At 41.5% G+C, this 27,627-nt stretch overlaps 1 protein-coding gene across 5 annotated transcripts in view; it reads left to right on the forward strand.

Moving 5' to 3' along the window:
• The first annotated feature begins 15,216 nt into the window (after positions 1–15,216).
• LOC145341454 (paired box protein Pax-3-like) overlaps positions 15,217–27,627 on the forward strand; it is an 88,630-nt gene continuing 76,219 nt past the window's right edge. For 4 of the 5 annotated variants that reach the window (XM_080186412.1, XM_080186411.1, XM_080186410.1 and 1 more), the window contains exons 1-4: positions 15,217–15,332; positions 16,204–16,436; positions 17,967–18,096; positions 18,722–18,856. In XM_080186412.1, coding sequence (XP_080042538.1) covers positions 15,245–15,332; positions 16,204–16,436; positions 17,967–18,096; positions 18,722–18,856 — 586 coding nt within the window. In that variant the 5' untranslated portion in view covers positions 15,217–15,244. The remainder of the gene's footprint in view (positions 15,333–16,203; positions 16,437–17,966; positions 18,097–18,721; positions 18,857–27,627) is intronic. The other variant, XM_080186413.1, reaches the window with a different exon arrangement.

The following is a 27,627-nucleotide window of genomic DNA, read 5'->3' on the forward strand; positions in this document are numbered from 1 at the left end:
CTGGTTAATTAATGGGTTTCTTCAGCAAGACTCAGTCCCCTAAATTATAACTAAGGGAGCTAATACTTGTTTTAGATGTCTGTCTAGGGTCACTATGAAATAGCACACACTCAAATTTAGCAGTAGGAATGAAATCTGTGCAGATTGGACACAGGGCATCCCACTGCTAAACTGTCTTGCTTTATGCCCATCTTACACACAAAACACAAAAATCCACATACCATTTCAAGAACAGCTTTCTCCCTGTTGCCATCAGATCTTTGAGTGGCCTTATCACATGTCAGGCTGACCTTTCTCTTCACCTTCTCGGTTAATGCAACATTATATTCTGCACCCTGTACTTTCCTTCTCCTCTATGTACTCTATGAACGATATGTTTTGTCTATATAGTACATTTCCCAGTTCATGTGACAATAATAAATCAAATCAATTCAATTAATTTTCCACCCTTTGGTATTTCTGAGAATTAAGACAAAGGAGATCTGAATGAGTGGGTTTTAATATTACCTGATCTAAGTTGTGACAGAGAGGTGCAACAGCCTCTGTGTCACTGGACTAGGAGAGAGGCAAACTGAACTGATTATTGACTGCAAACCAAAATGAGAATGCACAAATTTTTTTTTCCCCCATCGCTCATATGCCACCTGCTGGTGGTAATTGGCATAGTCATGATGTGGAGATGTCGGCATTGGACTGGGGTAAACACATTAAGAAGTCTCACAACACCAGGTTAAAGTCTTACCTGACGAAGGAGCAGTGCTCCAAAGGCGAGTGGTTTTTGCTACCAAATAAACCTATTGAACTTTAACCTGGTGTTGTGAGACTTCTTACTGTAATTGGCATACAGAATCCTCAGAATCTTCTCACCTGTGTCTCTACAACAATGGTAGGACCTTTCTTTGGATATCAAGCCTAAATCTCTGAATGGTGCACATGCCAGTTGTTCTTTGCCAGAGAAAAACAGCTGTCAGCCCACCTCTGGGCTCTCCAACTGATTCAGAAAGGCAAGGAAGATGATGCACATGTTCTGCCAGGGGGAGGATTTCTAATTAAAGGAACCACAGCATGGTTAAGGAAAGCTCAGCATCACTTGGATTTTTCAGATTGCAGCGACCTACAGGCATGGAGAGGAGACCAGGGAAAGGTGCTCCTCAGAGCTCTCACTCTTACCTGGAGTTACCCCAACAGAACCGGAGTGGCTGCAGGGAAGTGAGTTTTTACTAAGGACAGGAGGAGACATGGATGGAAGTGGCTGAGGAAGTCAGCAGCCGGAGTTTGCTCCCTCGAATCTTGAGGGAGTGCAGCAAGAGCATCCAGTACCTTGGGAGTGCAAGGCAAGTGAGTAACAGAACACTTGTAGGAGCCAACCCTCACACTCTGATTTGCCCAGCATTCTTCTATATAGCACAGCTCAGGTCAACACACTGTGCAACTCCACTCATTCCTCCCTCTGCAGGCATCTCACATAGCCATCTGAGCAGCCAACACTCACCCTCAACTTATTGACACCTCACTCTTATGTTGCACAATCACCGTCCACAAATATTATCCTTCTCCCCTTTGCAAACAAGCCATTACAATCATTCAAATGTCCCTGCATTTGTCTCCTTACAGAAGAGAGCGCACAACTTGGAAAGAGGCCTAGGGATAGGTGTGTTGCCCTCCAGTGCCAGGCACCTTATTGACCATTGCCAATATGTAACCAGCTGTTCCACTGGGGTGTAGGTCTTGCTCCAGGAGGCTGCAGATATCGGCAGTGATCTACCATGACAGCCTAAGCCACCACTGGTTCTCAGGTTGAGAGAACCGATCCTCTGCTTGTCGGCCCCGTGTTGGGGTCTCAACTCCTTCCAGCTGGATCTTGGTGCCCATCCTATCTGCCCTGTGGAGAAACCTGGAGCCATGAAGAAGGCAGCTAGTGCTGGTGTTGACAGTAATGTGGCTTTTGCTCTTGACCATCATCACAGGCGGAAGGTGAAGCTGTATAAGTTGCTCTTACGTTGTACTGAAGAAAGCTGGCAGCCTGAAAGGGCAGCTGATGGTGAATGAAGAGTTCAAGATGCAAAGTGCCAAGAAGTTGTCAAATTGTAAAAGCTCTCCCTGAAGCAAAACATGCTTTAAATAATAGCCTCTCGTTGGCCAAGGCTGAGGGTCTTCAGTGTAACTGATTCAGTTTGTCAGTTTCACTAAGGAAGTTCTTCTTACTTGGTATTTGCCTTGGTGAGCTCTGGCAAGTTACTGACAGGTCCAGAAACAATTTCCCTGGCTGGGAAATCCAGGATTGTGAGCTAAAGCAACTCAAAAATAACCCCTCTTCACAAGTTGAGAAACTTCTTAGTTACTTAGCGAGCAGATGTGGTGGAGGCTACCTTGCTAAATATTTTTAAGACGCGGGTTGATGGGTTTTGGAAAAGAGAGGGGATTAAAGGTTATGGGGAGAGGGCGGGAATGTGGAACTGAGCCACGACAGATCAGCCATGATCTTATTGAATGGCGGGGCAGGCTCGAAGGGCTAGATGGCCTACTCCTGCTCCTATTTCTTATGTTCTTATGTTCAAATCCAAGGGGTTCCCTGCTTGCCTTCAATGCTAACCTAGGAAACCCAGATGACATTTGGGATCAAATTGGAATCACAACCCAATATCAATTTCTGGGACTTTCACATCCCACTCACCCTTAAACCCACCTCCCAAGTCGTGGGAAAATTCTGCCCCTAGAGCTCTTGTTAGTTAATAAACAAATTAGCTGCAAATAACCTTGTGACTTAACTTTAGCTAACCCTTATTTATCTCTGGACCGTTTTCTAGATAATCCTTATTTATCCCTGGACTTACCTCCAAATAACCCCAATTTCCATCCCATCCTTAAAGTAGTGCATTATGTGAGCCCACTGGGTGAACATGCTTGGAATCGCAGACTTTCTCATTTCATAAGAGGGCCAAATTGCAAGGTCTTATTCATTGTATTTCTTTGGTTAAAAAGTGCCTTTCTGACTTGAATAAAATGGTAAGATGCAATTTTCTCTAATATTAAAATATTTTTGGACAACACCATATTATTACGCTAGATTGAGATTTATGCACATTTCATCACTTACTTGCTCATTTCATAACTTCGTACATATAATGTCTGAGCAATAAAAATGTCATGTGTGTTTCGGTAATGTACTAATGTTTAGTGCATTTTCGTTACCTTTGTTCACTGTTTTAAGAGAAACATGAAACATTTTAAGATAAATAGATTAATGACTTTGGGTGGAATTCTCCAATCTCGGGGTGATTCTCCCAAAAGGGCTGAATTGGCGAGAAAACTGGTCTACATCATGACTGTTTTCTCAGTGCAACTTCAGACTTAAATCTCCCCACTCTGTGCAATGCAGAGGTCACAATTATGAATATCATTAAAAGCTCAGGGGACAGAGCCTATTCACACCAGAGGCTGAAGGCTTTGCACATGCGCAGTGGCCCCGATCTGTCAGTCTCCCCATTGGCCAGCTCAGGAATCCTACAGTGCTACCCCTCCAGCATCGCCCCCCGCTCCACCGCCCCACCCCCCCCACCCCATGGCCCGATCGCAGCCCCCACGACAATTCCCAGGCCAGCCCCGACCATCTCCCCATCCAGGTGCGCCCCAATGTCCAGTCCACCCCCATCCAGCAGTGATCCCTCCTCCTCCCCTCCCCCCACCCCCAGCTGAATCTCTCAGCAGACCAACCCCCTCTGCCCCAGAGGCAGACCCCTGATAGGAAGCAGATACCCCCAGCAGAGCACCCACCCCGATTGCTGGCCTTCCTCCAGCCCAGATCGATCCCCACACAGAATGGCAACAGGGACCCCCACCCCCTCACTGATTGCCCCCTACAATAGGCCTGCCTACAAATAGGCCCCACCACTTGGCATTGTCCGATGCCTGGTGGGCAGTGCCAAGGTGCCCCCTGGGCATGGGCTCTTTGCCCCTTGGACAGTGCCAGGAAGCACAGGCTGGCACTGCCAGGATGCCTATGCCCGGGGGCACCACCTATGGCCACCCAACCCCCTGGGGGGGGCCACGATAGTCCTCCCCTCACTCCGGCAGGATCTCCCACTAGTTGCCTGAATATGGAGAACTATTCTAAACCTCACGGGAGTGAAGTACTTCTGGTGGGGTGGAGGATGCTATCGGGCCTGGCAAGTTCCATGCTGAGTCCAATAATGGCACTTAAAATACATTTAAAACAGATTAAAATCATTTATCTCTCTTCCTGCCGGTTTCTAGTGCGATCCCAACTGCGCCTGTTCTCTGGCTCTGGGAGATGCACATGCATTGGGAATACATGTGCGAATCCCGCGAAATGTCTGATACATGATTCTCCCATCCCGACGTGTACGTTTTTTTGGCGCCTTGGTATGGGAGAATCATCCCTGAGTCTGTGTCCTCACCCCCTCCCCCACAGAAGAACCAGCCAAAATCAGCGGCACTGGAAAATCCCAGTCACGGACAAGGATTGAGGTTTTCAGCATTTATTAAAACAACAACAAAGGAAATTTATACAACAATTTGCATGTCAATAGCACCTTTAACATAGCAGAATGTCGCAAGGTGTTTCATAGGAGCACTATCAAACAGAACTTGACACTGAAACATAACTGAAGATAGAGAATAGATGACCTTAAGCATGGTCAAAGTGGTAGGCATTAGGAGCAACTTAAAGATGGAGATGTTTAAGAAGGTAAATCCAGGGCCTTGGCAGCTGAAAACATATATGCCAAGGATAGAGGGAGGAGTGCAGTGTCTGGAAATGGTAATAAGAAAAGAAGGTGGGGAGGGTAGAATAAAGTGGAAATGAAAGTGATGGTCTCACAGCCTTAGTAAGGAGTCTGACAACACCAGGTTTAAGTCCAACCGATTTATTTGATAGTAAACTCACAAGCTTTTGAGGTTTCCCCCTTCGTCAGGTGAATGGAGAGTTCTGGCCTCAGACAGAGCATTTAACAGCACAGACAACATTGTCTGAGGCCAGAACTCTCCATTCACCTGACGAAGGGGAAACATCCAAAGCTTGTGAGTTTACTATCAAATAAATGGGTTGGACTTAAACCTGGTGTTGTCAGACTCCTTACTGTGTTTACCCCAGTCCAACGCCAGCATTTCCACATCATGTCCACCTCACATCCCGAGCCAGAGTTGCTGCATTACAATTTTTACGGCTGTGTTCTGATTTCCTCACTTTCTGATGGCTGGTGAAAAATGCAAGAAAGGTTCAGGCATAGGGTGTGGAACAGAAGATATGAAATCAGCGCTTCAAGAATGAGATGAGAGCTTCAAGAATGAAATCAGAGTTTCAGGAGAGCTGAGAAAGGCCATGCGAATATAAATTGGAACTTGAAAGTGATAATTGCAATTGGCACCTTCTGTGCCATGCATCTTTGGATTAAATAAGTCATGAAAACTGGCAGATGTATGAAATTGTATTGCTCATGTGATAACTAGCTTATTTTTCCATATGCTATTATAGCCATAGCAATTATCCTGCTAACATGTATGACTCATATGATTTTTCACAAGCTTCTTTTCAGCAGCACTATTCTGAATTCCACACTAGAATTTAGTTTGTGAAAAAGGTTAAAGAGAGACATGATCCATTGATTGATATCATACAAGGAGATAGTGCACCTGTTTGGAGATATTCTTTATAAAAAAAAACAGAAGTGAAATAAGATCCTGAACTAAATATAATTTAGGTCTTTCACCAGAATAACTATTGTATGCAACTCACTGCCACTAAGTATAGCTACCAGTCTTGGTTGAAGAATTAAAGAGAACTCTTGATTGGATGGGGAATGGCCTTGACACTAAAGCAAGGCAGAAATTAAAACCATTTATCTGGCCCTGCACATCATCCCAATGAGAGGAACAGTCCAGATGGAATTGTTGTTTTTTTGATTTTTATATTCGTGGAGACACAGAAATTTACAGCACAGAAGGAGTCCATTTGGCTCATTGTATCTTTGACAGCTCTTTACTTGAGTAATTCAATACTAATCCTTTAGCTATAACTCCACAGTTCTGTATCTTCCTCTGCTTTAAATATTTATCTACTTATCCTGTGAAAGCCTCAACACACCCTATGGCAGAAAAATCTGTCCTCTGAGTAAAGAAATTTCTTTTCACCTCTCTCCTTGTTATTTTGGTGACAATTCCATACTGATGACTCCTCAACACTGAATTTTCAACCAGAGGGAGGGATTTCCCTAATCACTGTATTCAAACCTTTGCGAATTTTAAAAATGTAATACATTTCTTTGTAGCTTTCTGTGTACTGTTGGAAATAGGCACCCCTCAGAACTACAGTTTCCCACTGCCAGTACCATTCAAAGCAATCTATGTCATACTGTCTCAATAATCTTTCATCTCCTTTCAATAATGGAGTGCTCAAAACTACACAAAGCACTCTATCTTGCTCTAACCATAAACTTGCAATTACTTCTTTATTCTTGTGCGCTTTCCTTACTTATAAAATACATTGGTCTTTTGTTATTGTTTTATTGCATTATATCTTTATCTTCAGTGTCTCCTTCATATGCATACTTCCATCCCCTTTTGTCCATCCCAGAATAAATAATTGGACACTCCTCCACAATTATTTGCAATTGTCACCTCTCTGCCCATTCTGCTAACCTGCCTATTCCTTTTTGAAGCTTATATCAGCCCTTCCCACTGTGTCCCACCTGCCCCTCAAACCTCTACTTTGGTGTCATCAGCAAAGAATGCTGCCCACGCTTATATCCAAATGATCTAAATGAAACAAGATGAAATTGGACAGAGCACAGAATCTTTGGGGTACACATCTTCCAGTCTTTTTTGAATACAAGCAATATCTATTTATCCTAACTCCTTGTCTCCTGTCCATCAACAACATTTCTATCTAGGCTATTCATCTTTTATATCATTCACCTGAATTTTTCTGATAAGATTCCTTTGAGACACGCTATCAATTCTTTTCAGAAAATACATCTAAACTGTGCCACATTTCCTCTGTCTGTGCAGTCAGTTAAATAAAATAAATTTGTTAAATATGACTTTTCTGCTGGCTGTCCTTGATAACCCATAATTCTCCAGATGTCTTTCGGTATCGCATTTTAGATTCAAAGAGTTTGCCCATAAATGGCATACCAAAATTCTATAATTACCCTTCATAATTTACATAGCTAAGGATGATTGAAAAATTGTGGTCAGAATCCAGCTATACTCTTTCAGACCTCCTTGAAAGCACTATCCATAACATTAGGGACCAGTGCTGTAACCATTTTGAGTTCTGCTCACACTTTTATTTCCTTTCCCACAGTGGTGTTCCACTTCATTCTATAATACACTAACAGTTATCATTTGCAAAACTCACTCACATTTACTTCGCATTTTCACACATTTATGTAATATTTTCATCCTCCACAATTACATTTTCTGTTCATCCCTAAATCCTGCCTCCTTTGGAATCAATCTTTTATTTAAACTATAAAATATCCTTATTATTTCCTTTAATTTTACCAATTGGTCCTTTATAGTCTTCACAATTTCCTTTGATAATATGGACATTAGTTTTATGCCTCATTTTAGCTGTTAATTTGTAATTTCATTGTTTAACTTTAATATACTATAATTTGATATGCCCTATTTCACCTTGTCAATATATGCCATACTCTTATCAACAAAGAACAAAGAACAAAGAACAACCCAGCACGGGAAACAGGCCCTTCGGCCCAACAAGCCCGCGCCGCCGCATCACCCTACACCTATTCTACCCTGCGTGTCTACGAATAGAACCCCTGACTTAGCCAGATTCAGGGGAGAATAGTGTCAATTTGGTAAAACCAATCAGCCTAAGAGCACATCTTTGGGGTGTGGGAGGAAACCGGAGCGCCCGGAGGAAACCCACGCATCCGCAGGGAGAATGCACAAACTCCCACAGACACAGGCCCAAATCCATGTATCTGCACAGCTAGCAGTGCTAGTCACCGAGCTGTTGCGGCGCCCTTCTACCGGTCCAGGATCAAGCACGCACACCGACACGAAGTACTAGGCCACTCCTGGAACCTCCAAGAGCAGCCCACGCACGACCCACCGTGTGCATGCCCCTCGTTTGACAACGAGGTGGACCTCCACCTGCGGAATAAAAGACAAAAACGTTAATCACAAGCCTGCCTTTCCGGTCTCTCCCGAGGTTCTAACCCTTATTTAATACCCCTACCATAACCCTCCATCCTCGTTTCACTCATGTGCCTATCTAACTGAACCTTAAACGAGTCCAACGTTCCCGCCTCCACCACCCTACTCGGTAGCGCGTTCCATACCCCCACAACTCTCTGCGTAAAGAACCTTCCTCTCATATCCAAATTATATCTCTCCCCCCTCACCCTTAAATCATGTCCTCTTGTATTTGTTACCAATCTAGGGAGCAGTCTCTCACTATTGACCCTGTCTATTCCCTTCAGTATCTTATACCTCTATCATGTCCCCCCTCAATCTCCGTCTTTCCAAGGAGAACAGCCCCAGTTTCTCCAACCTTTCCTCGTACCCCAGCCCCTCCATGCCAGGCAACATCCTGGTAAACCTCCTCTGCACCCTTTCCAGAGCCTCCACGTCCTTCCGGTAGTAAAGTGACCAGAACTGGACGCAGTACTCCAAATGCGGTCTAACCAACGTTCTATACAACTGAAGCATTAGACGGCAGCTTTTAAACTCTATCCCCCTTCCTATAAAGGCTAGCATTCCATAAGCCTTCCTGACAACATTCTCCACTTGTGTTGCAACCTTCATGGATTTGTGAACCTGCACTCCCAGATCCCTCTGTGTTTCTATACTCCTAATTTGTCTACCTTTAATCACATAGCTCCTCTCTACATTATTCCTTCCAAAATGCATCACCTCGCATTTGTCAGGATTAAATTCCATCTGCCACCTATCTGCCCACTGCACCAACCTATCTATATCCTGTTGTATCACCTCACAATCCACTTCGGTACCCGCCAACCCTGCCATCTTGGTGTCATCAGCAAACTTGCTGATCACACCACCTACGCTCTCTTCCAAGTCATTTATGTATACTACAAAGAGGAGAGGTCCCAGTACTGAGCCCTGCGGCACACCACTGGTCACTGGCCTCCAGCCGGACAAAGTCCCCTCCACTACTACCCTCTGTCTCCTATTACCCAGCCAGTTCTCTATCCACCTAGCTACCTGACCTCGTATCCCATGCGCCATAACCTTTTCTACCAGCCTACCATGAGGGACTTTGTCAAACGCCTTACTGAAATCCATATAGATGACATCAACGGCTCTCCCATCGTCAACCGTTTTTGTCACCTCCTCAAAGAATTCCATCAGATTCGTAAGGCAAGGCCTCCCTCTAACAAAGCCATGTTGCATATCCCTAATCAGACCGCAACGCTCCAGATGCTCATACATCCTACCCCTAAGTACTTTTTCCATTAATTTTCCATATCATTTTATATCACCTACAGATGGCACAGTGGCACAATGGTTAGCACTATTGCCTCACAGCGTCAGGGACTTTGGTTTGATTCCCAGCTTCGGTCACTGTCTGTGCATTCTCCCCCATGTATGTGTCAGTTTTCTCCAGGTGCTCCTGTTTCCTCCCACTGTCTGAAGGAAGTGCTAGTTAGGTGCATTGGCCATGATAAATTCTCCCTCAGTGTATCTGAATAGGCGCTGGGGCGTGGCAACTAGGGGATTCTCACAGTAACTTCATTGCAATGTTAACGTAAGCCTATTTGTGAGAGTAATAAATAAAAACTTTTTATATTTGAAGAACTTTACTGATGACAGTTGTTGTATTTACCAATCCACCTGTTCAGTTAATTTGGACCTCACCCTTGCCTCATTGATTCTTTCTCCAAAGGTCCAGTACCCTTATTTCTCACTCTTAATTATCCTTTTTTGTTTTCACCCTGAGTGTAGTGATGTTGTGGTCACTATTTCTCAATTGTTCTGCTGTCAGTTGAGTTATTTGCTCCATTTTATTTTGCAGTATAATATTAATATTTGTTTTTCCTTATATTAGAAACATTCTGATGGCAGAATGGAAACAAATACATTTACAGTTCTAAGTGCTCAAATAATTAATTATTAATAAATTATTAATAAATTAATAATTATTAATTGTATTAATAAATTAATAATTTTGGACGATATAATTCTTTGCAAACTCATTGATTGTTTTGCATCCACATAAATGGCAACCAGGATTCGAATTTGCTGTGTGTTCAGTAATAGACCATGAAAAAATGTATTTCTAATGCTTGGGTAAACCATTTGGACAATGATGCAATGTGATATGTGAGATTATTGAATCCAGTAGTTGGCCAGCTTCTTGAATCCAGTGGTAATTATTGCTGCAGAACGGGTTTAAACATTCATTTCTCCATGTATGCATAGAATTTCACTACCAGCAATTCAAACTACGTCCTCCAGAGATTCTCACATTGCCAAAAGCTGGAGTTAGTTTAAGCCCAGGTTCAGAATTTAAAGCTTAGCTCTACAATATTTAAATATAATTTAAGCAAACCATTGATGTACCTTCTTTTGTAAAATATTGATATTCTTAATGCTTTGTCTGCATCAATTCCTTGAACATTAAACTTGATGTTCACTTGATTGATCTTTTGGGAAAGAACATAAGAACATAAGAAATAGGAGCAGGAGTAGGCCATCTAGCCCTTCGAGCCTGCCCCGCCATTCAATAAGATCATGGCTGATCTGTCGTGGCTCAGTTCCACATTCCCACCCTCTCCCCATAACCCTTAATCCCCTCGCTTATCAAAAACCTATCAACCCGCGTCTTAAAAATATTTAGCGAGGCAGCCTCCACCACTTCAACAGGCAGAGAATTCCAGAGATTCACACCCTTTGAGTGAAGAAGTTCCTCCTCAACTCCAGGATTTTGCATGGTCTGAATAAACAATGATGAACATTTTTTTAATGTCTTCATGTAACTGGCTGAGCCAGCATTTATTGTCATCCCTAATTGCCCCTTGAGTGAGCAGTTATGAATAAACCACATAACTGTGGATCTGGAGTCACATGTAGGTCAGACTGAGTAAGGGTGATAGATTTCCTTCTCTAAAGGACATTAGTGATCCATATGGGTTTTTATAACAATCGACAATAATTTCATGGTCATCATTAGACTTTAAATTACAGATTTTTAGTGAATTCAAATTTCACCACCTGCAGTGACGAGATTTAAACCTGGGTCCTCAGAGCAGTGCTTTGGATTACTAGTCCAGTGACAATATCAGTCTGCCATCACTTCCCCCTTTATACAGTGTAATATTCTTAGTTTATCCCACTACAAAGGTTTCAGACTATTTGGTTTTGTAATTTGCAGAGTCATTTACAAAAACTCGTCAGATCCTCATACAACTGCACTATTAAGTTGTTTTTTTTAACCCTGTGTAGGAAACTAGATAGTGCAGGGGATAGACACTAACCTTTCCCTAATGGGACCCCTTTCAATCCAATTCAAATGTTAGGATACATATCTTTTCTGCTTCCTAGTTGTAAAGGTCTTTAATCCAGTCCAGAAGAGCATGGGCCTCTTGACACAAAACAATCCCTAATTTAACACTAATTGACAATTCAACTTGAGAGAACCAAGGATGATTAGAGTGGGAAATGAAAACAATGCCATCCTGGTGGAATAGGAAGTGCTCTTCAGAGATTCTTAAGGCAAAGGAGAGGGAGATTTATTCTCCACCTAGTTGTGCTGAGTGTAGCCCCAGAGAGTTTGCTGTTGACATTGGGTTTCTGATCATGGATAAAGCTTAATTTCCTAGCTCCAAACCTCCTTATTTGTTGAATATAAAACAATTCCAATAATCCCCACCCCTTCCAAACAGAGGTATACCTGTCATGACAATCTGGTGGAGTTTGCAGTCTACATTTTCCTATCATGCCGAGTGAGGGAAAGCAGTTAGAAATAAAGAGTGTTAGATTGGCTCTAGAAACAGTACACAATGCAATCTTGAAGGCCAGGTGAGAGCATCATTAGAACGCATTAGTTACGTTGTTGATATGCCACTCTTAACTATCAATAGCGATAATTATTTCCCTTTTGTTATAAAGAAAGCAGTTCAATAACAGAGAAGGTTAATCATGTATCTTAAAAGATCTGATGTGTGCTAAGTCTGTCAATAATTATTTTGAAGGAAGTGCCTCTTTTGATTGTTTACGATATTTACTCATGCTTGGTTATAAGTTAAATTCTTCAATTCCATAAAATTGCTATTTTGTATGTTACTTCTTGCATGTTAATTCCTTAAATGCCATGTATCACATTCATGCATTAATTTAACATATCGATATTGTATCATGTATTAACTGGTAATTAGTTAATAATTTTGATTATTCTTAGCATTATTCAATGGATATTTTTCCAATGTTTTTGAGATAGGTACGCGATTATAAGAAATGAGTACAATTGAAAGATCCCTGTGCATTTCGCACAACGGTACTCGAATCGTTATTGGATGACAGCAAGAAGTTAGAACGATGCATGAAATTAATTGTTAATAGGTTACTGAGACAAATATCGTGCTAAACGAAAATAAAACAACTGGGTTTGCAAATGTGTCACTAAAGGAACGATCTAAATGCCAATATGTGCAAGGGATGAGATAAACGAAATGTAACAGATCCGATGTTATTTATTAGTAAAATTAGAATCGTAGTTTTAAACATGAGGTGTTGAAACTTTGCAGTCCCTCGATTGGGAATAGCGGATGTCTGCACACTTATTTGTGAAGTGTGCTTTCTCCAAAGTCTCACATGCCCACACAGCCATCAAACAACGTGAAAAATGACTGTAGACATCGAAGTTTTGTTGAATGTAATACATAACTCTTAAAATTCCGATTGCTTGATCGACCCATGGTCCGTCGTTTAAACAGATCTAGTTTCAACAAAAACCCAATCGACACGTATTTGCAACAAAAAACCTCCCAGCTCAAAGGAATGGCAGAATGCTATTTCAAGATGTGTTCGTTTTTTAACCGTATACGTTTGATTGGTATAACCCACAGTCACTGACCGTATTCATCTCAAATCCTGATCCAATTAAATGGCACCTGATCTGGGGTATATTCGCTTGTCTATTTTGTAATTTATAATCCCTGGCTACTTTAATGACAATTCTGGCATTTCGACCCCTACCCACCAGTCTCGTCATCACCTAATTTACTCTTTCCCTTAAAACTAGCCTGTTTTATTATATGTAATATCTGTCACGTCGCATGGGAATGCGATTTTCCTTCCTTGAATAACTCGCAAACTTGAGCTGTAAAATGTGTGTGAACGGGGTGCAATCAAACCTGTACACTTCTGACAGTAGTTTTGTAAAGTAAATGACTGGGAAGGATTTGCACGTTACGTGAGTCCATTTACACAAGTCAAGACCAACGAATCCTCCGTTGAAGAGCGAAAAAAGAAATCTAAACGCCCCTAAACAGAAGTGAAGTAAAGCGTCGAGGAAGAGTTTGATTGGGGAACTTGGTTACGGTCATTGGTTTCTGATTGAATCCCAAAAAATGCAGAGACCTCACTCTGTCTCTCTGTGTACTCTGGGTTAACTCTGGTCCTGAGCAAGGCGAGCTGATCACTGTAAACGGGGTGATGCTGTTTTAAGTGCTGCTTTTAAACAACTTTTTTAAAAAGGGGGGAGAACTAATATAATAGCCAATGACTCTTTTTAATCTTTCTTTGTGTTACGTCATTGGATAATCATTGTGTTTCTGGTAGAAGAGAACAATTGTTGAGATTAAGAATCAGTAAAGTGAAAGCGATGACTTTTTTTTGCCAAAAGGAGGTTGTTTCTCTTTTGCAAGCGTCTCTCAAACAAAGCGTAGTCTTAACTATCTCATCGTTTGATTGATTAAGGCTTTGAATAAAGTTCCGCGCCAGACTGACAGGGTTTTTTGAATAGCCGCTTCCAAATAAAGCCCACTTGGATGGCTGTGCTTGAAGATCAGAGTGTAAAGGATGAGTTTACCGGCAGTTAGCAAGTTATAAATAGAGGACTCAGACAATAGTACCTTCTCTGAGGACAGACGGGCTTTACAACAGTCCTGGCGTCATATCCTGCTGTGGCGCTTCTGCTCTCAGTCAGACCATTTCTTTCTCTTCCTTTTTTTTGGTTCTTAATACTTACACATATAAACCCCCAGAATATGCGAGGGCTTGATTAGTCTGTGTTCATCACAGTGCCCTGCCTTATACCTGAGAGCTTTTTTTGTTATTCTCAGCTCTCGTCCACTAGGAAGTGTCCCACAAACCGCAGCCCCCCCCCCCCCCCCACAGCAATTTAATTTTCCAGAGTAGAGCTCGGTTTTAGAGAGCAGTTGGGCTAATTGTTGGCGAATTGTATTACTAATAACAGTTTAGAACATCGAGGAATGATGTGCTGCCTTCAGAGACGTTTTTCATTTGACTCCAAACACAAAAGTTTGCCCCGGAGGCAATCTGCTCGAAAGAGAGAGAGAGAAAAAGGGACATATTTTTAGATTTGTGGTTGATAATGAATGCAAGCTGTCCTGCGTTAAGATAGGCAAAGTAGGACAGGTTGCTTTAACTGCTGCAGCCGCACGTTTACTTAGAGAGAAACGAAAAAAAATCATATTCCCAGTGATGGGAAAGGGAGATTGCAGGGATTGGCCAATCAAAGTGCACGTTTCCATAGAGAAGAATCTCGCCTGTTCGCCAATCAGAAAACAGGGGTCTCGATGGAGCCAGGGGTGGGAGAACTGATAAATGCTCCAGGTCACCGTCCCATCGACTGCTGGCTGTGACTACAATTCCTAACCCTTGGACCACAGTTATACCTGTCACACATACCAGAGCAACACACGAAACATCAGCACCGACTTCCGAAACTTCAGAAAAAAAAACTCTGCCAATTCAACCACCACCGCAGCACCCCCCCCCCCCACCCCCCACCTCCGCCGGTTTAGTGTCTGGGGTAGGATTGAAATTACTATTCAGCTTCTCTGAAGTCGGCTGGCCAACGTGGATTTACCTAAAAGTGGTCATTCAATTGTTTTTTTTGTTATTTGTTTTACTTCAACCACCACCACCTCCCCCCCCCACCAACAACACCACCCCACCCCCTTTCCCTCCCCGCCCCCTCCCCCTCCCCTCCCCACCACCCTCCCCTTCGACAATCCACAGGAAAATCTGGGACTGAACGTGTTTAAAAATGAGCACGTTGGCTGGACCGGTCCCAAGAATGATGCGTCCAGCCCCGGGACAGAGCTATCCTCGGAGCAGCGGGTTCCCACTGGAAGGTGAGCTTTGGCTGACTTTTAGTTTTCTAGTCCAGTACTTTAGGGAGGAGGGAAAGGACGGGACGGGGGTGAGAGGCGCACACACACAGAATCCTAACTTTTCTGTGCGAGGCCAACGGCAAGACATTATGAGTTTTCCGACTCTCAGTAATGTTTTCTTTTAATTGTGTAACCGCATTGGTCTTTTCTCCCCCCGCGGACGGCATTTAAAACAAAAAGTTTCTTTAACGTACATTCTCCAAGTATCATGTTCAATATATGCAGTGAGTAGATTTTATTCCCGTTTCAACATTTGTTGGCGCAATAGGTGCATCTTCGAAGTTTGAGGTGAAATCAATCAGAAACAAAACTCCTTTGTTGTTTCAAATATCTCTTTAGCTTGTTGTTATAAAGTGTTATTCATTGCCCACATGCTGAACGCTGGTGCGCCCGCTTGCTGAGTTAGACAGTTCATTGTAAATACCGGGCTACGCCCGGTGAGTGAATTGCTGTTTTAAAAGCATGTTTGAAGGCATCTGGGGGATTTTCTTCTCATACAAAATGTTTGTGAAGGGGGCGAGCCGAAGATATATTTAAGTATTGTGATGACAGAGCTTGAACGGCAATCATTCCAAGGATATGCATTAACATCTCCGAACTATCAAGTCCAAACTTTATCGTCACATTTCAAATATTGTCAAGTGACAGATAGGAGTAAGGATCTGTCTGTTTTGAGCATGTTTCCTGCAAGTGAATTGTGTAACAATATATAAACACCTCTTGTTGACGGATGTGCTCGTAAGCATCGGTGTGATGTCTTTCGATTTCCTCTCTTATCTGCGAGGTCCCGTTTAAAACGGTTTATTAATGCTGATGTTTTTACTGTAAATAGTGTCAACGCCTCTAGGTCAAGGGAGAGTGAACCAACTCGGAGGAGTTTTTATAAATGGCCGGCCTTTGCCAAATCACATCAGGCACAAGATAGTGGAAATGGCCCATCACGGCATCAGACCGTGTGTCATCTCTCGCCAGCTGAGGGTCTCCCACGGCTGTGTCTCGAAAATCCTCTGCAGATACCAGGAGACAGGCTCCATCAGACCGGGGGCAACTGGCAGCAAACCCAGGGTAAGTCGGACTAAAGTCTCCAGTCAGTCGATAAAATGCTTTAGGAAGTATCAGAACTTAGTTGAGACAAGTTCCAGCGCCAGGAAAGACGTTGTTATGGTTCACCTACAAAGTGTGTGGATGGCGCTACTATCTGTGCGTGCTTATCAAAGGCACTCTTAATACAAGCAAGTTCGATCGACTAAAAACCACCTGAGGAGTGTCATGTTTTTAATAAAACTGTAAATCAAATTGTGCGTTTGCAAAACATGCCCCATCTGTACTGTGCATGCAAGTGTAATACTCACAAATGCTTGTCACAGTTGAGGTGTTGTAAATAAGTTCTGAGTTTTACTTATTACATTATCGCTACTTGAATATAATTCAAAGTTCCTGGAATACGATAATTTGATAGACCCGTATTTTGTGACCCCGTGTCCATTTATTCAAACGTGTTTTATTGAAAGATGCATTACAGTTTGATCATCCGAAACTGGGAACAGGTTAGGCGTTTTGAGGGAATAACATGATCTTTAAAAAATACTGACGGTGTGCGTAACAATGGGAATTCGTTAACTAAAATGAAGAACTTATAAGGATGCTGCATGTTTATATATTAAACTAAATTTATTGCAAATAGAACAACAGTAAATTTAATGTCCATTTTGGTAACGCATTTTAATTGGATTTATGAAAAATTTGAATTGTAATCAGTTTAATTTCCATCTTTTTCCTGATATGCAGTACACATCTAGTGAAAGCTTTTTTGATATGTTATTGGGTGCGTCCACAAACTTAGAATTTTGCTGGAGAAAGTTACACTGGAACGTGTAAAATCACGAGAAATCTCGGATAATTTAAATGCCTTTCAGCATTTCCTTATAGGGTAAAACTCTGCTTCACCACTGTTGAGTAGGATGGACAAAATTGTACAAAGCTCGTCCACGTTGCCAAAAACGCACGCTAGCGCTTGATACGCAGTTTAATCTGTAATGTGGATGGTTTTGTCACAGACAATTAAACACGCAGGGTATAATGACCAGCGATCATCGTAATATAGACCATTAAACACAGAAATTGTACCACAGCTACACCACATTTTCAATAAAGGTCAAGTAGTGATCTACACTTTGCACCCGTTTTTTTTTTGTCCAGTTTGACTTTTCGTTCACTCTAAACCAACTTCATAAATAGTCCAGGTCAGCAAACAATGTTGTGTGTACCTGAGAGAGGGGCGCCGTGGCCAAATAAAAACACGTTACATATTAAATCTGAAAAGTCTATCATGCTTTTAGTTTTGTTTCGGATGACGTTGTATGCAACCGAATATTTCCAGGATTTGTATACGATATTGCAAGAGCAGTACTGTTATGTCGGGAATAATTGAAACTTGAGGGTGCATGGTTACTTATTTCAAATTTGCATATCGGAATATGACTGCAAATAAGAAACAGGTCAGCTTCGTTTGCAAGTCGTAATGAAACACGGTTGTAAACAACGTTCTTATTTTCTCTCTTGCAACCCCCACCCACCCACACACATTTAATAAAGCAAATGGCAATACCAGATGTGGAAAAAAAGATCGAAGAGTACAAGAAAGAGAATCCTGGAATGTTTAGTTGGGAAATCCGGGATAAATTATTGAAAGACGGCATGTGCGATCGGAACACCATTCCCTCAGGTTAGTTCCAAGTGTGAATTTGCGCGAAGTGGGAAATAATCCAGGAACAATTTAATTAACATAGAAAAATAACTACTCTTGTTTCATCTGAGCCCAGAATCGCTTGTAAATGTAAAATGTGTCCAGCTGCTCAAACTAATAAAGAAGGCATAAATATCTCATGGTGTTAACAAATGAATTCAAATCGATTCCGGACTTCAGTCCTCCAATTAAAAAAAACTATTTTAAGTTAAATGCTATGATTATTTATTAGGACTATCAGGAAACAACACATGACGAGAATAATTTACACTTTGGCAGGTTGGAATGATATCCTGCATATTTCACAGATAAAATAATTCATTGCAGGCATTTAATTGTGCTTTTCCCGAAGATATTGATCATGAAAGATAATGTTCTCCCTATGCTATTTTCTTTTTTTTTGGAAAAAAAGCTATCGAGGAGAGTGTAAAATGTTATTTATTTATATTATTATTACTAATATTATTTATTTGAAATTCTAAACCAATGACTGAATATTACATTATTTGATGTTTTGTGACACAAAGGTAAAATTGCGTTGGTATTAAAAATTAATATTATATTTGATTTTTTTTGGGAAAAAACGCATTTTCCTTCAAAAAAGTGAGCTCAATAAGCCGTATTCTAAGGAGTAGATTCGGTAAGAAAGAAGACGAAGAGGAGGAATGTGAAAGAAAGGAATATGAAGAGGGAGATAAAAAGACCAAACACAGCATAGACGGCATTCTGGCAAACAAGGGTAAGAGGTGGAATTTGTCTGATCATTTGTGTATTTTTAGCGAAACAAAAGTTTTAATTAAATATTTATATCAATAGTCGTTTTTATAGACATGCATTAGGGAATCCCAGAGCGATTAAATGTTGTATGTCTTACACGTTTTGATGGGGTAAAGGCAGCTTTGATTGAGTTACTCGGTTAGAAACAAAAAAAGAGACTCGAACTGACGTGGAATATACGGATGAAAGTTCATATAACCCACTGAGGGAAGTGATAATTACGCCGCCTGCCCCCTTGGACGGTTTCACTAGAATTAACCACGAGCACACAGTCGCCTTCAGCAGTAAATGCCTCAGTGCCCTCTGCTTTTGTCTTGTGGCTCTGGGTATTTGCCGAGGTGAAGGGAATTGGCCGGAAGTACTACTCTTGTTTTGTCCTGGGAGTTTTATTGAGCTTGTTCGGGTGGTAAAGTTTACGCCAAGGTGTGAAAACAATTCGGAAAAGTGTAGCCAAGGGCGGCGATATCAAAGCTGGAGAGCCAGCCTGGACCAACCTTATCAGCACAGCAGCAACCTGTTGCTAGTTCGCCGCTGTTAATTGTGCGCACAGATAAAGAGGCACTTTTCAACCTTTACCAGCTGACTGCAATTTCATTTACGGTCCCGGGATGTTGCCCAGAGGAATGGGTTTAATTTTGTTGTGTGGGTTTTCTGCGCATTGTAGACCGTTTGCAACGACTATGGCAAAGCAATAGCAGCTACTGAGTCAATCCCAGCAGGAAAATCAACAGTTTGGTGCAAGTCAGTCCATGCTTACCGATTTCCTGTTCAATCCGAAAGGCGCAGAAATCAAATTCAGACCGCAGGTAAAATATGTGAACATGTAAGTACATTTCCCAGAGCACGAGGAGCATTTGGAAACGAGACTCAATCAAATGACATTAATAATAACCCCAAGCAATTCTGAGGAACAGAAAGCGATTTCAGTATCGATTTCCATGTCCAATCGTTACTTTTTACTCAACTATTACCCAAACTCCTGGAATTACAGCATTTTGCAGAATCTGCGATTTTAAATCCCTCTTCCCGTTAAGAAGCTTCGAACCGCTTTTCCAAGATGGAATCTCACAGCAACTTCATTGCAGTGTTAATGCACTTGTCACTAATAAATAAACATTAATTTGGGACGGATAATGAACGCAGATATAGACAGCCAAGCCAAATCATTGCCAAAAACTTTACCAAAATTTAAATCGACTACAATTATATTTTATTCTATAAAAGAGAGAATCATACAAACAGAAACTTGCTGCATCATTCGTAGCGAGAAATGCGTGGGATAAGAAGACACTCTTTGCCATCTGCATATATCCGGGCTAACTTTATCAGGCCTCTCCTGAATTTAGATCAGAACCTGGCTAAATTACTTTATTCTGTTTCAACGAGACGCTGACAAATGGAGGTGATCCAGTGTTGCTTTGATTCGAATTAAACGTTTAATTTACTAACACTGGGAAAACATAAAATGACAAATGATGAGAAACATGAGAATTTTTAAAGAGCATCGAAGTCCAGGCGTAATTTAATGTGAAGTGGGTTCTGGATGCATCTGCTATAAGCAGCAGAAGGAAAGGGAATCTTTAATACCCTTCAATGTTTAAATCAATTCAAAGCTAAGTCAAAAATCACAGCTATAGTGACTGTTACGTCGATGCCACAAACACAGACATTAGAAATGCACAGTATTGGGTCGTTTCCAGAGATTGAATTTCATGAAATACACTCAATATTTCTCTTCTACACATCTTCAGCCAAGTACTTTAGAAAGAAGGGACAGGCAGCATTAACGGACCTCTCCTTCTTGAAAGTTGGGGTGGGTGGTGGGGGAGTTGCAGTTAACCATTTGCAAACTATCTGCGATATAATTTCTGTGCCACAGGAGCGACTTTTGGTTATTTTTTTAAAGAAGATGCCAAAACTAAATACGTGAATAATTTATAGACATACATACAACTAGATTAGTCCTAGAACAAACCTCGAAGGTTATTCTGGTCTGATAAAGTTGGCGAATATACTTTGGTAACATTTATACATGTTTTACACTGAGTTCAGTTGCTTTTAAAACGCAATTATCCCTTTTAACAGATTCAAGCTAATTGTGATTGAAGGGTTGTCAAACGATGTCTAATATTTGAACATGAGATGACATTTCGACAGATTTAGCTGTGGGGCTCTTGCATTACCAATACTGCAAAACTAAATTGGTAAAATTAAACAGAATCTAACATCACCACCCCCCCCCCCACATCTTGCAATGGCAATCTGTAACATGCTTTGAGATATGTAGACTTCAGCAGCAAGATATTCGTCACAAACTTGAGTAAAACAAATTGTCCCTTAGATTGCTTGCTATTCTAATCCGCAGTAGTTTGGTAAAATGTGTGTGCAATGTGGAAATGATAATTGTCTGAGTATTTTCTCGAGTCGCCTCAGGAAAGTGGCTCCCAATGAGTGGCGCAGTCTCCACAGGAATTGGGTAGGGGACTGGAGGAGTCGGCGAAGTTGCCTGTGACCAGGTTCATGAAGCGTGAGAGCTCGTTTGTAGTCGGCATTGTTTATTGATCTGATTAATATACCATATTTGCTATCTGAATTGCTCTGGTGTGTATTTGGTGAGCTCCCCTCTGGATCACAGCACCATCAAGCAAAGGTATCGCAGTGCCTCGTTTTAACTTGTTGGGCATTGTTGCGATTCGATTATCTTCTTTTCCCGCTAACAAAGTACCTTTTCGCAAAGACATGTTTTGTTAATCAAAACATCGAATCTATATAAAAAAAGGCTAGAAAACTCTTGGAAAGAGTGTATAAATTTAAGTCCTTTTTAGCATTAGCCTTGCGCACAAGCTTTGGCACAAAGTGTCGCTTGTTGCTGAAGTCCATAGACATGCCCGAATTTCGCTGCAAATAGGATCTTGAGTAGACAAAAACGACCAAATGAGCTGGTCAAACATTTGTACAACTTTTCCAGCTATACAAAGAAGTTCTTGAATACACAATCCACACTTGGAGATGAACTTGGAAAACAAAGAAGCGTGAGTCCATTGAAAGTTACACTTTAGGCTTGGAGGGACAAAGCCTATGCCAGTGACAGCTTGGTCGCAACAAAAGAAGGCAACCTTTTTGTAATTCAGGGAAAAAAAGAACAGAAACCGTCCAAACAAAAGGCTGAGAAAAGACATTATGGGCTTGCAATGAGGGATGAATTATTCAGTGATCGCCAGTAGCAGCCAGTCCTTGCAGTTTTATGGACTCTCGCTCCACCGTGGAAAACTAGCCATTTTCACCTACAAAATGTTTCTTTTGCCATCTTTTTAGACGCGTTAGATGCCGACTGTCATTCAAAAAAGCAAAATACAATTGGCACCACTCGATTGAGCGAAGGCTTTGATTTAGAGGCCGTGGCGTTCGGCTGGAAGGCCAGGAGAGAAAATTGCAAAGAATGCCGGCGATTTCCTATAGCAAACAGGCGAAATAAAGCCCAACCTTTGCAAATCGCTATATATTATGTTTGCAAAAGATTGCAGTTCGGGACGTGTGAAAGCTGGGTCAGTCTGGCTATTACAGTGTCATTAGTTTAAAGAGGGAGAAAACGTTTTTGGTTGGGGGGGTGGGGAATGCCAACTTTCCATGCTAATCATTTCAGCAAACAGTTTAGGTTGTAATTAACCTAAAGTTCATAAGTAAATAAACTGTCATTCCACCGGAGATTTCTGTCCCTCGCCTCCGCCAGCACTGCAGAGTTGTACCAGCGAGTGAAATATCAGGCACTCGACCGAGGGGTGCGCCAATTTGCTGATGATAACTTCTAAATAGTGTGAGAAAGCGCCCCCCCCCACCCACCATTTGCATCGAAACACGTCTTGTGCAATGTAATGTGACTGACACACTACTCACAAGATGGGGGCAAAATATAATTTATTTTGAAAAAAATTAAAAATAAAAGTTGTAAGCTCTCGCTTACGTTTGCGAAAGTTAGGGGGAGGGGATTTTTTTCCTGCGAATATGGAAAGCTAAGATCTGGCCGGTGATGTTGCAAGTTTCCAGCTTGCTTTTTTTTAAAAAAATGAACTTGTGCAATTAGGAACTATTAAAATAAAAGAAGTCGCTCGTGCTAGAAAATGCCTCGTGGTTACTTCTTTCTGGTAGCTCCCCTTTTGTTTTAAAAAAGGAATAACTGGGGCGCTATAAATATTTCTGTGCAATGTAATGATTGAAGAGTGGGTTGAATTGACTGAGGTTGCCAGCGCCTGTTTGAATGGGACACAGTGTTTTCGCCAAGCTCCAGGCGTGGTCAGGCTCGATTTATCCGCAATCATGCGCAGGTCCAAAATTCAATCGGAAACCCCGGACCCGAGCCTTTTTCTAAAAAAAAAGCTGATTAAATCGAGCCTTTTATTTTCTTCTCACTTTCATCTTTCTCCGACCCGCCCCCAATTCGCCCGGAGCAAAAATTGGTGAAATTGCTGTCCCCTTTTTTTCTCTCTCTCCCTCTTTCTGGCTGGGCTGGGACTGCGATTCTATTCAGCTAACAAGTAAAGCTGTGAGAGATTTGGGTGTGTGTGTGTGTGTGTGGGGAGGGGGGGGGGAGCTGTTTGCTGTTGAAGAGACAAGATGAAATAAGTTTTGCGGAATGCGGGAAGTTTTGATGAGGAGGAAGCATTTTTGGTCCATGTAGTAATGGAATTCCTGACAGCTGATAACTGTGTACTGCAGACACGCGACTCCCCTGGCTCTATCTTAATATTTAGATGTAAAGTTACAATTACAGTTGTGTTTCATTGACTTTGGCTTGATGCAGAGTGACTTTTCTGCTGAGGAACAGAGATAGAGGCTGGAAGGGCGAGCGAGAGAGAAGGCAATTAGATGAGAAGTGCGATAGCGTCCAGATAAGACTTCTTTTGTAAGAATATACTCCAGATCTCGAGACAAGCTAAGTGTGGCGAGCTACAAGTTTGAGGCGATAAATGGTGATCTGTACTCGCGTGTGGAGAAAGACCCTTGTGACTATCACCACCCCCCCACTTCCCCCGACACGATATTAAATGGCCCATTAAGACAAAACGGAGACGCCAGGACGCGAGGGCCAAAGCCCTAAACCCAAAAGGAGATCTCAACAAAAAAAAACAAACCCCGGAATTACAGTAAACTGAAACCCATCCAGTTCTCACATTTTCACTTCCACAAGCAATTCGTTTCAAATAAATGATTTTGAATTCTGGTAGATTTCGTAGATACAAAAATGACAAGCTTGTTACCACTCCTCGGGCAGTGTTCCTTCGATCAGGTTTAATCACATCTGGTTGCTAATCAGTTAATCGCAGAAATCACAGCATTAAACAAACGAACCATATCTGTGGTGGTAAGATAAAAAAAATATAAACAGTCCTCCCAACACATGTTCTCATTTAGCTCTCCGGCGCAAAACGTCTCTTCATTTATATAAAAAAATGATTACAGTGTGATAACCTACTGCAGAATTTGAAATTTATTCGCATCAAGCCACTCGTTCTTACAGAAAACAGGAGAACGTTTCGGGAAGTCACCGTACTGGTACAGATTAAATGCATCTCCCCCCCCCAACCCCCCTTCATTGTATGTTGTACATACCTGTTGTAAAATTAAAGCATTTTACATGTTGTAAAATTAAAGCATTTGGATCGGGAAACGAACGGTCCACAACGTGGTTTGATTCTCGACCCGAATTAGGATGCAGTGCTGTGCGAGTGCTCCGTTGCTGCCGGTGCCGTTTCCCCAGGAGCTGGAAGTCGCACCGCAGGGCTGATCCCTTCGCTCCAGGAATTTCCTCGGAGATTCTGGCGGTCATTTGGCGGAAGCCCCGCGGAAATTCCTGATTTTTGCCTCCTCAATCAACCCCCAAATCAGATGGACATTTCTCTCTCCTCGTTCTGTGCGAGTCAGCTGCTGCGCGTTGACTCACAGGGCGAGAAATGCTATACGGATCTACGGTTTGGAAAGAAACGAGATATAATTTTAACCTCCCACACATCAGCTAGTTGCGACGTTATTGTAACCTGACGAGAAAGAGCTGCATTTTGCCCTGGAAAATAATTACAAATGTGTGACACTTTATTTACATAATCACTAAGAATTAGCCCACCCAGTAAGAATATAATTCAAAGCAAAATACTGCCAATGCTGGAAATCCGAAATAAAGACAGAAAATGCTGGTTGAACTCAGCAGGTCTGACAGCATCTGTGGAGAGAAGAATATAGTTAAGATTTATTGATGATTCAGTTGAGGAAGGCAAGGCACACAGACCAGGAAGTCTCAGACTGGATTCTTGGATTCCGCTACTTGACCTCAGCTGGCTTAGAGAAAGGGGTGAAATAATCAATATCAGCACCTCTAAATTGTACCAAAAATTGGCTCAAGTTACCGTCTAGGTGGCAATTTAGTAGCACTGACGAGAATCACTGGGGTGGCACGGTGGTTAGCACTGCTGCCTCATAGCGCTAGGGACCCGGGTCCAATTCTGGTCTTGGGTCACTGTCTGTGTGGAGTTTGCACATACTCCCTGTGTCTGTGTGGGTTTCCTCTGGATGCTCCCATTTCCTCCCACAGTCCAAAGATGCGCAGTTAGCTAACTTGCTCCTTAGTGTCAGGAGTATGGAGGGTTATGGGGACAGGGCCTATGTGGGATTGTCGATGGAGCAAGCTTGATGGGCCAAATGGCCTCCTTTTGCAGTCTAGGGATCCTATGATTCTAGAGTCTGTGAGTGTGTGTATGAAAACCAGGAGATGACAGGTCTTGACTAAGTTGAAATCTCCACACAGTTGTGTAAGCTGCCAACACTCACTGTCTTGACACAAAGTAAGACCCAGTTGGTGAACAGAACTCCTAGAAGATGGCATTTTCAGCTGAGGAAGTGGAGAGAAGGAAAAGATATTTAAGGAAGAGTGAATATATATACCAATCTGATTCAGACCCTGATCTTGGTGCTCCAAAGCAGCCCCCCCCCCCCGCTCCATATTCTGCTTTTTGTGAGTACAGTTCATTTGAATATTGTTCATTCATAAACTGAAGAAAGAAACTATTTTTGGTGCAGAGTCTGGCATGATGAGAAGTTATTAAATATTCTGAAATTCTGGGGGCAAAACAAAGCCTGTGGTAATTGTTTTTATTGTACCATGTTAAGTAGGATGAAACCTGGTGTGGATTCTATTCTGGAGTGGAATTGGTCACATAACCTTGTCTAATTACCAGCGTGAAATCTCACCCCTCCAGAGGTAGAGCTATCACTCAAGAGACACTATAGTGCAATGCCACATGGTGATGGCAGCAGTATCTTTATGCCAGCAGGCATTTCACTGCTAGGGAGCATTAACAAGGCTTTGTATATCTTGTTCATAGCTCACACCACCATTTTTCAAATCAGATCTTTTTCAGGATTTGCAATTTGAATACGCAAAACTTTCTTCCGTTTTCTGCTTTATTTGTTGGAGTAAAAATATTTTAAAATACCAGGAAACATCATATTAAAGGTTATAAATTAAACTTTGCTAATTGTATAACTTCCGTAAGGTAACACAAGTTTGTTGGATTACTATTTGTTAGTACGTAAGGACAAAGTAATCATAACAAGCAACTCAACTGAGTTGAATGTTGAATTTCTCTTATTCTTTCACGGACATGGGCACCACTGGCTAATATTGCCCATCCCTAATTGCCCTTGAGAAGATTGTAGTGAACTGCCTTCTTGCATCACTATGATTCATGTGGTGTAGGTACATTCACTGTACTGTCTGGGAGAAAGTTCCAGGATTTAGACCCAATGACAATGAACAAAGGATGATACAGAATTTTCTTTTTAATTTCATGGACTTTTAATTTAACAGAAATAAAGTGCAATGCATGGCTTATTGAGGTGAATGGCTGCCTCATATGCACAACACAAGTTGATCCATTGCACCTGTGGCTAGACTTACTGCTAACAGGCATTATCCTATTTTAAAGTGCAGTATAAATCACACAATTTTACTTCAGGTACAAATATAAATTGGATATAAAAGGCGTAAAGAATAGCATTTGGGATTATAATATTCAAAAGAAAGTGATTTTACTGTGTTTACTCTTTAGTGCTATAATTGGATATATATGCAAAGATAGAAGGATTTAAATTATTTTAAGGGGCAGAGGGGAAATCCTTTTTTGTTGGCTTTTGCTGCCATTACATGTTACGTTGCTGATAAATAAAACAGTTGCAATTGTTTCCTTAAATTTTAACCTTTGACATACTTTAGTGATATGATCAAAATCAACCAAACAATTTCAATAGGTTGATTCCAAAGAACATACAATTGCTCCTTCAAAGCACTTGTTCCTAAGATGATTTTTTTTTTGTACAGGCTCGTAAGTTATACACTGAAATGCAGTAAACTGAATCACTTAGAAGGAATAGCAGTTTACACATCCTTTTTCATTAAGATGCATCAACATAAAGAAAACAAATGAACATAGACCTAAAAAATTCTATATTTCTCTGTGGTACAATATACCTTGAATGGTATTATGGGTATCAAATTAATGCCTTACATCACACTGAATTGTTAAATGAAGTTAATTCATTATACTTAAACACTAAATTAGCTTAATTACATTCCATTTTACCAACCAGAATTTTACTTTAGCTTAAGTAAGAAAGTGAACGCCAATATGAGGTAAGATTTTATTTGAAGGAACCTATACTCAACATACATGAATCCAACTAATG

Source organism: Carcharhinus amblyrhynchos, chromosome 3, assembly GCF_965287045.1.
Source record: "Carcharhinus amblyrhynchos chromosome 3, sCarAmb.v2.hapA, whole genome shotgun sequence".
Taxonomy (NCBI): domain Eukaryota; kingdom Metazoa; phylum Chordata; class Chondrichthyes; order Carcharhiniformes; family Carcharhinidae; genus Carcharhinus; species Carcharhinus amblyrhynchos.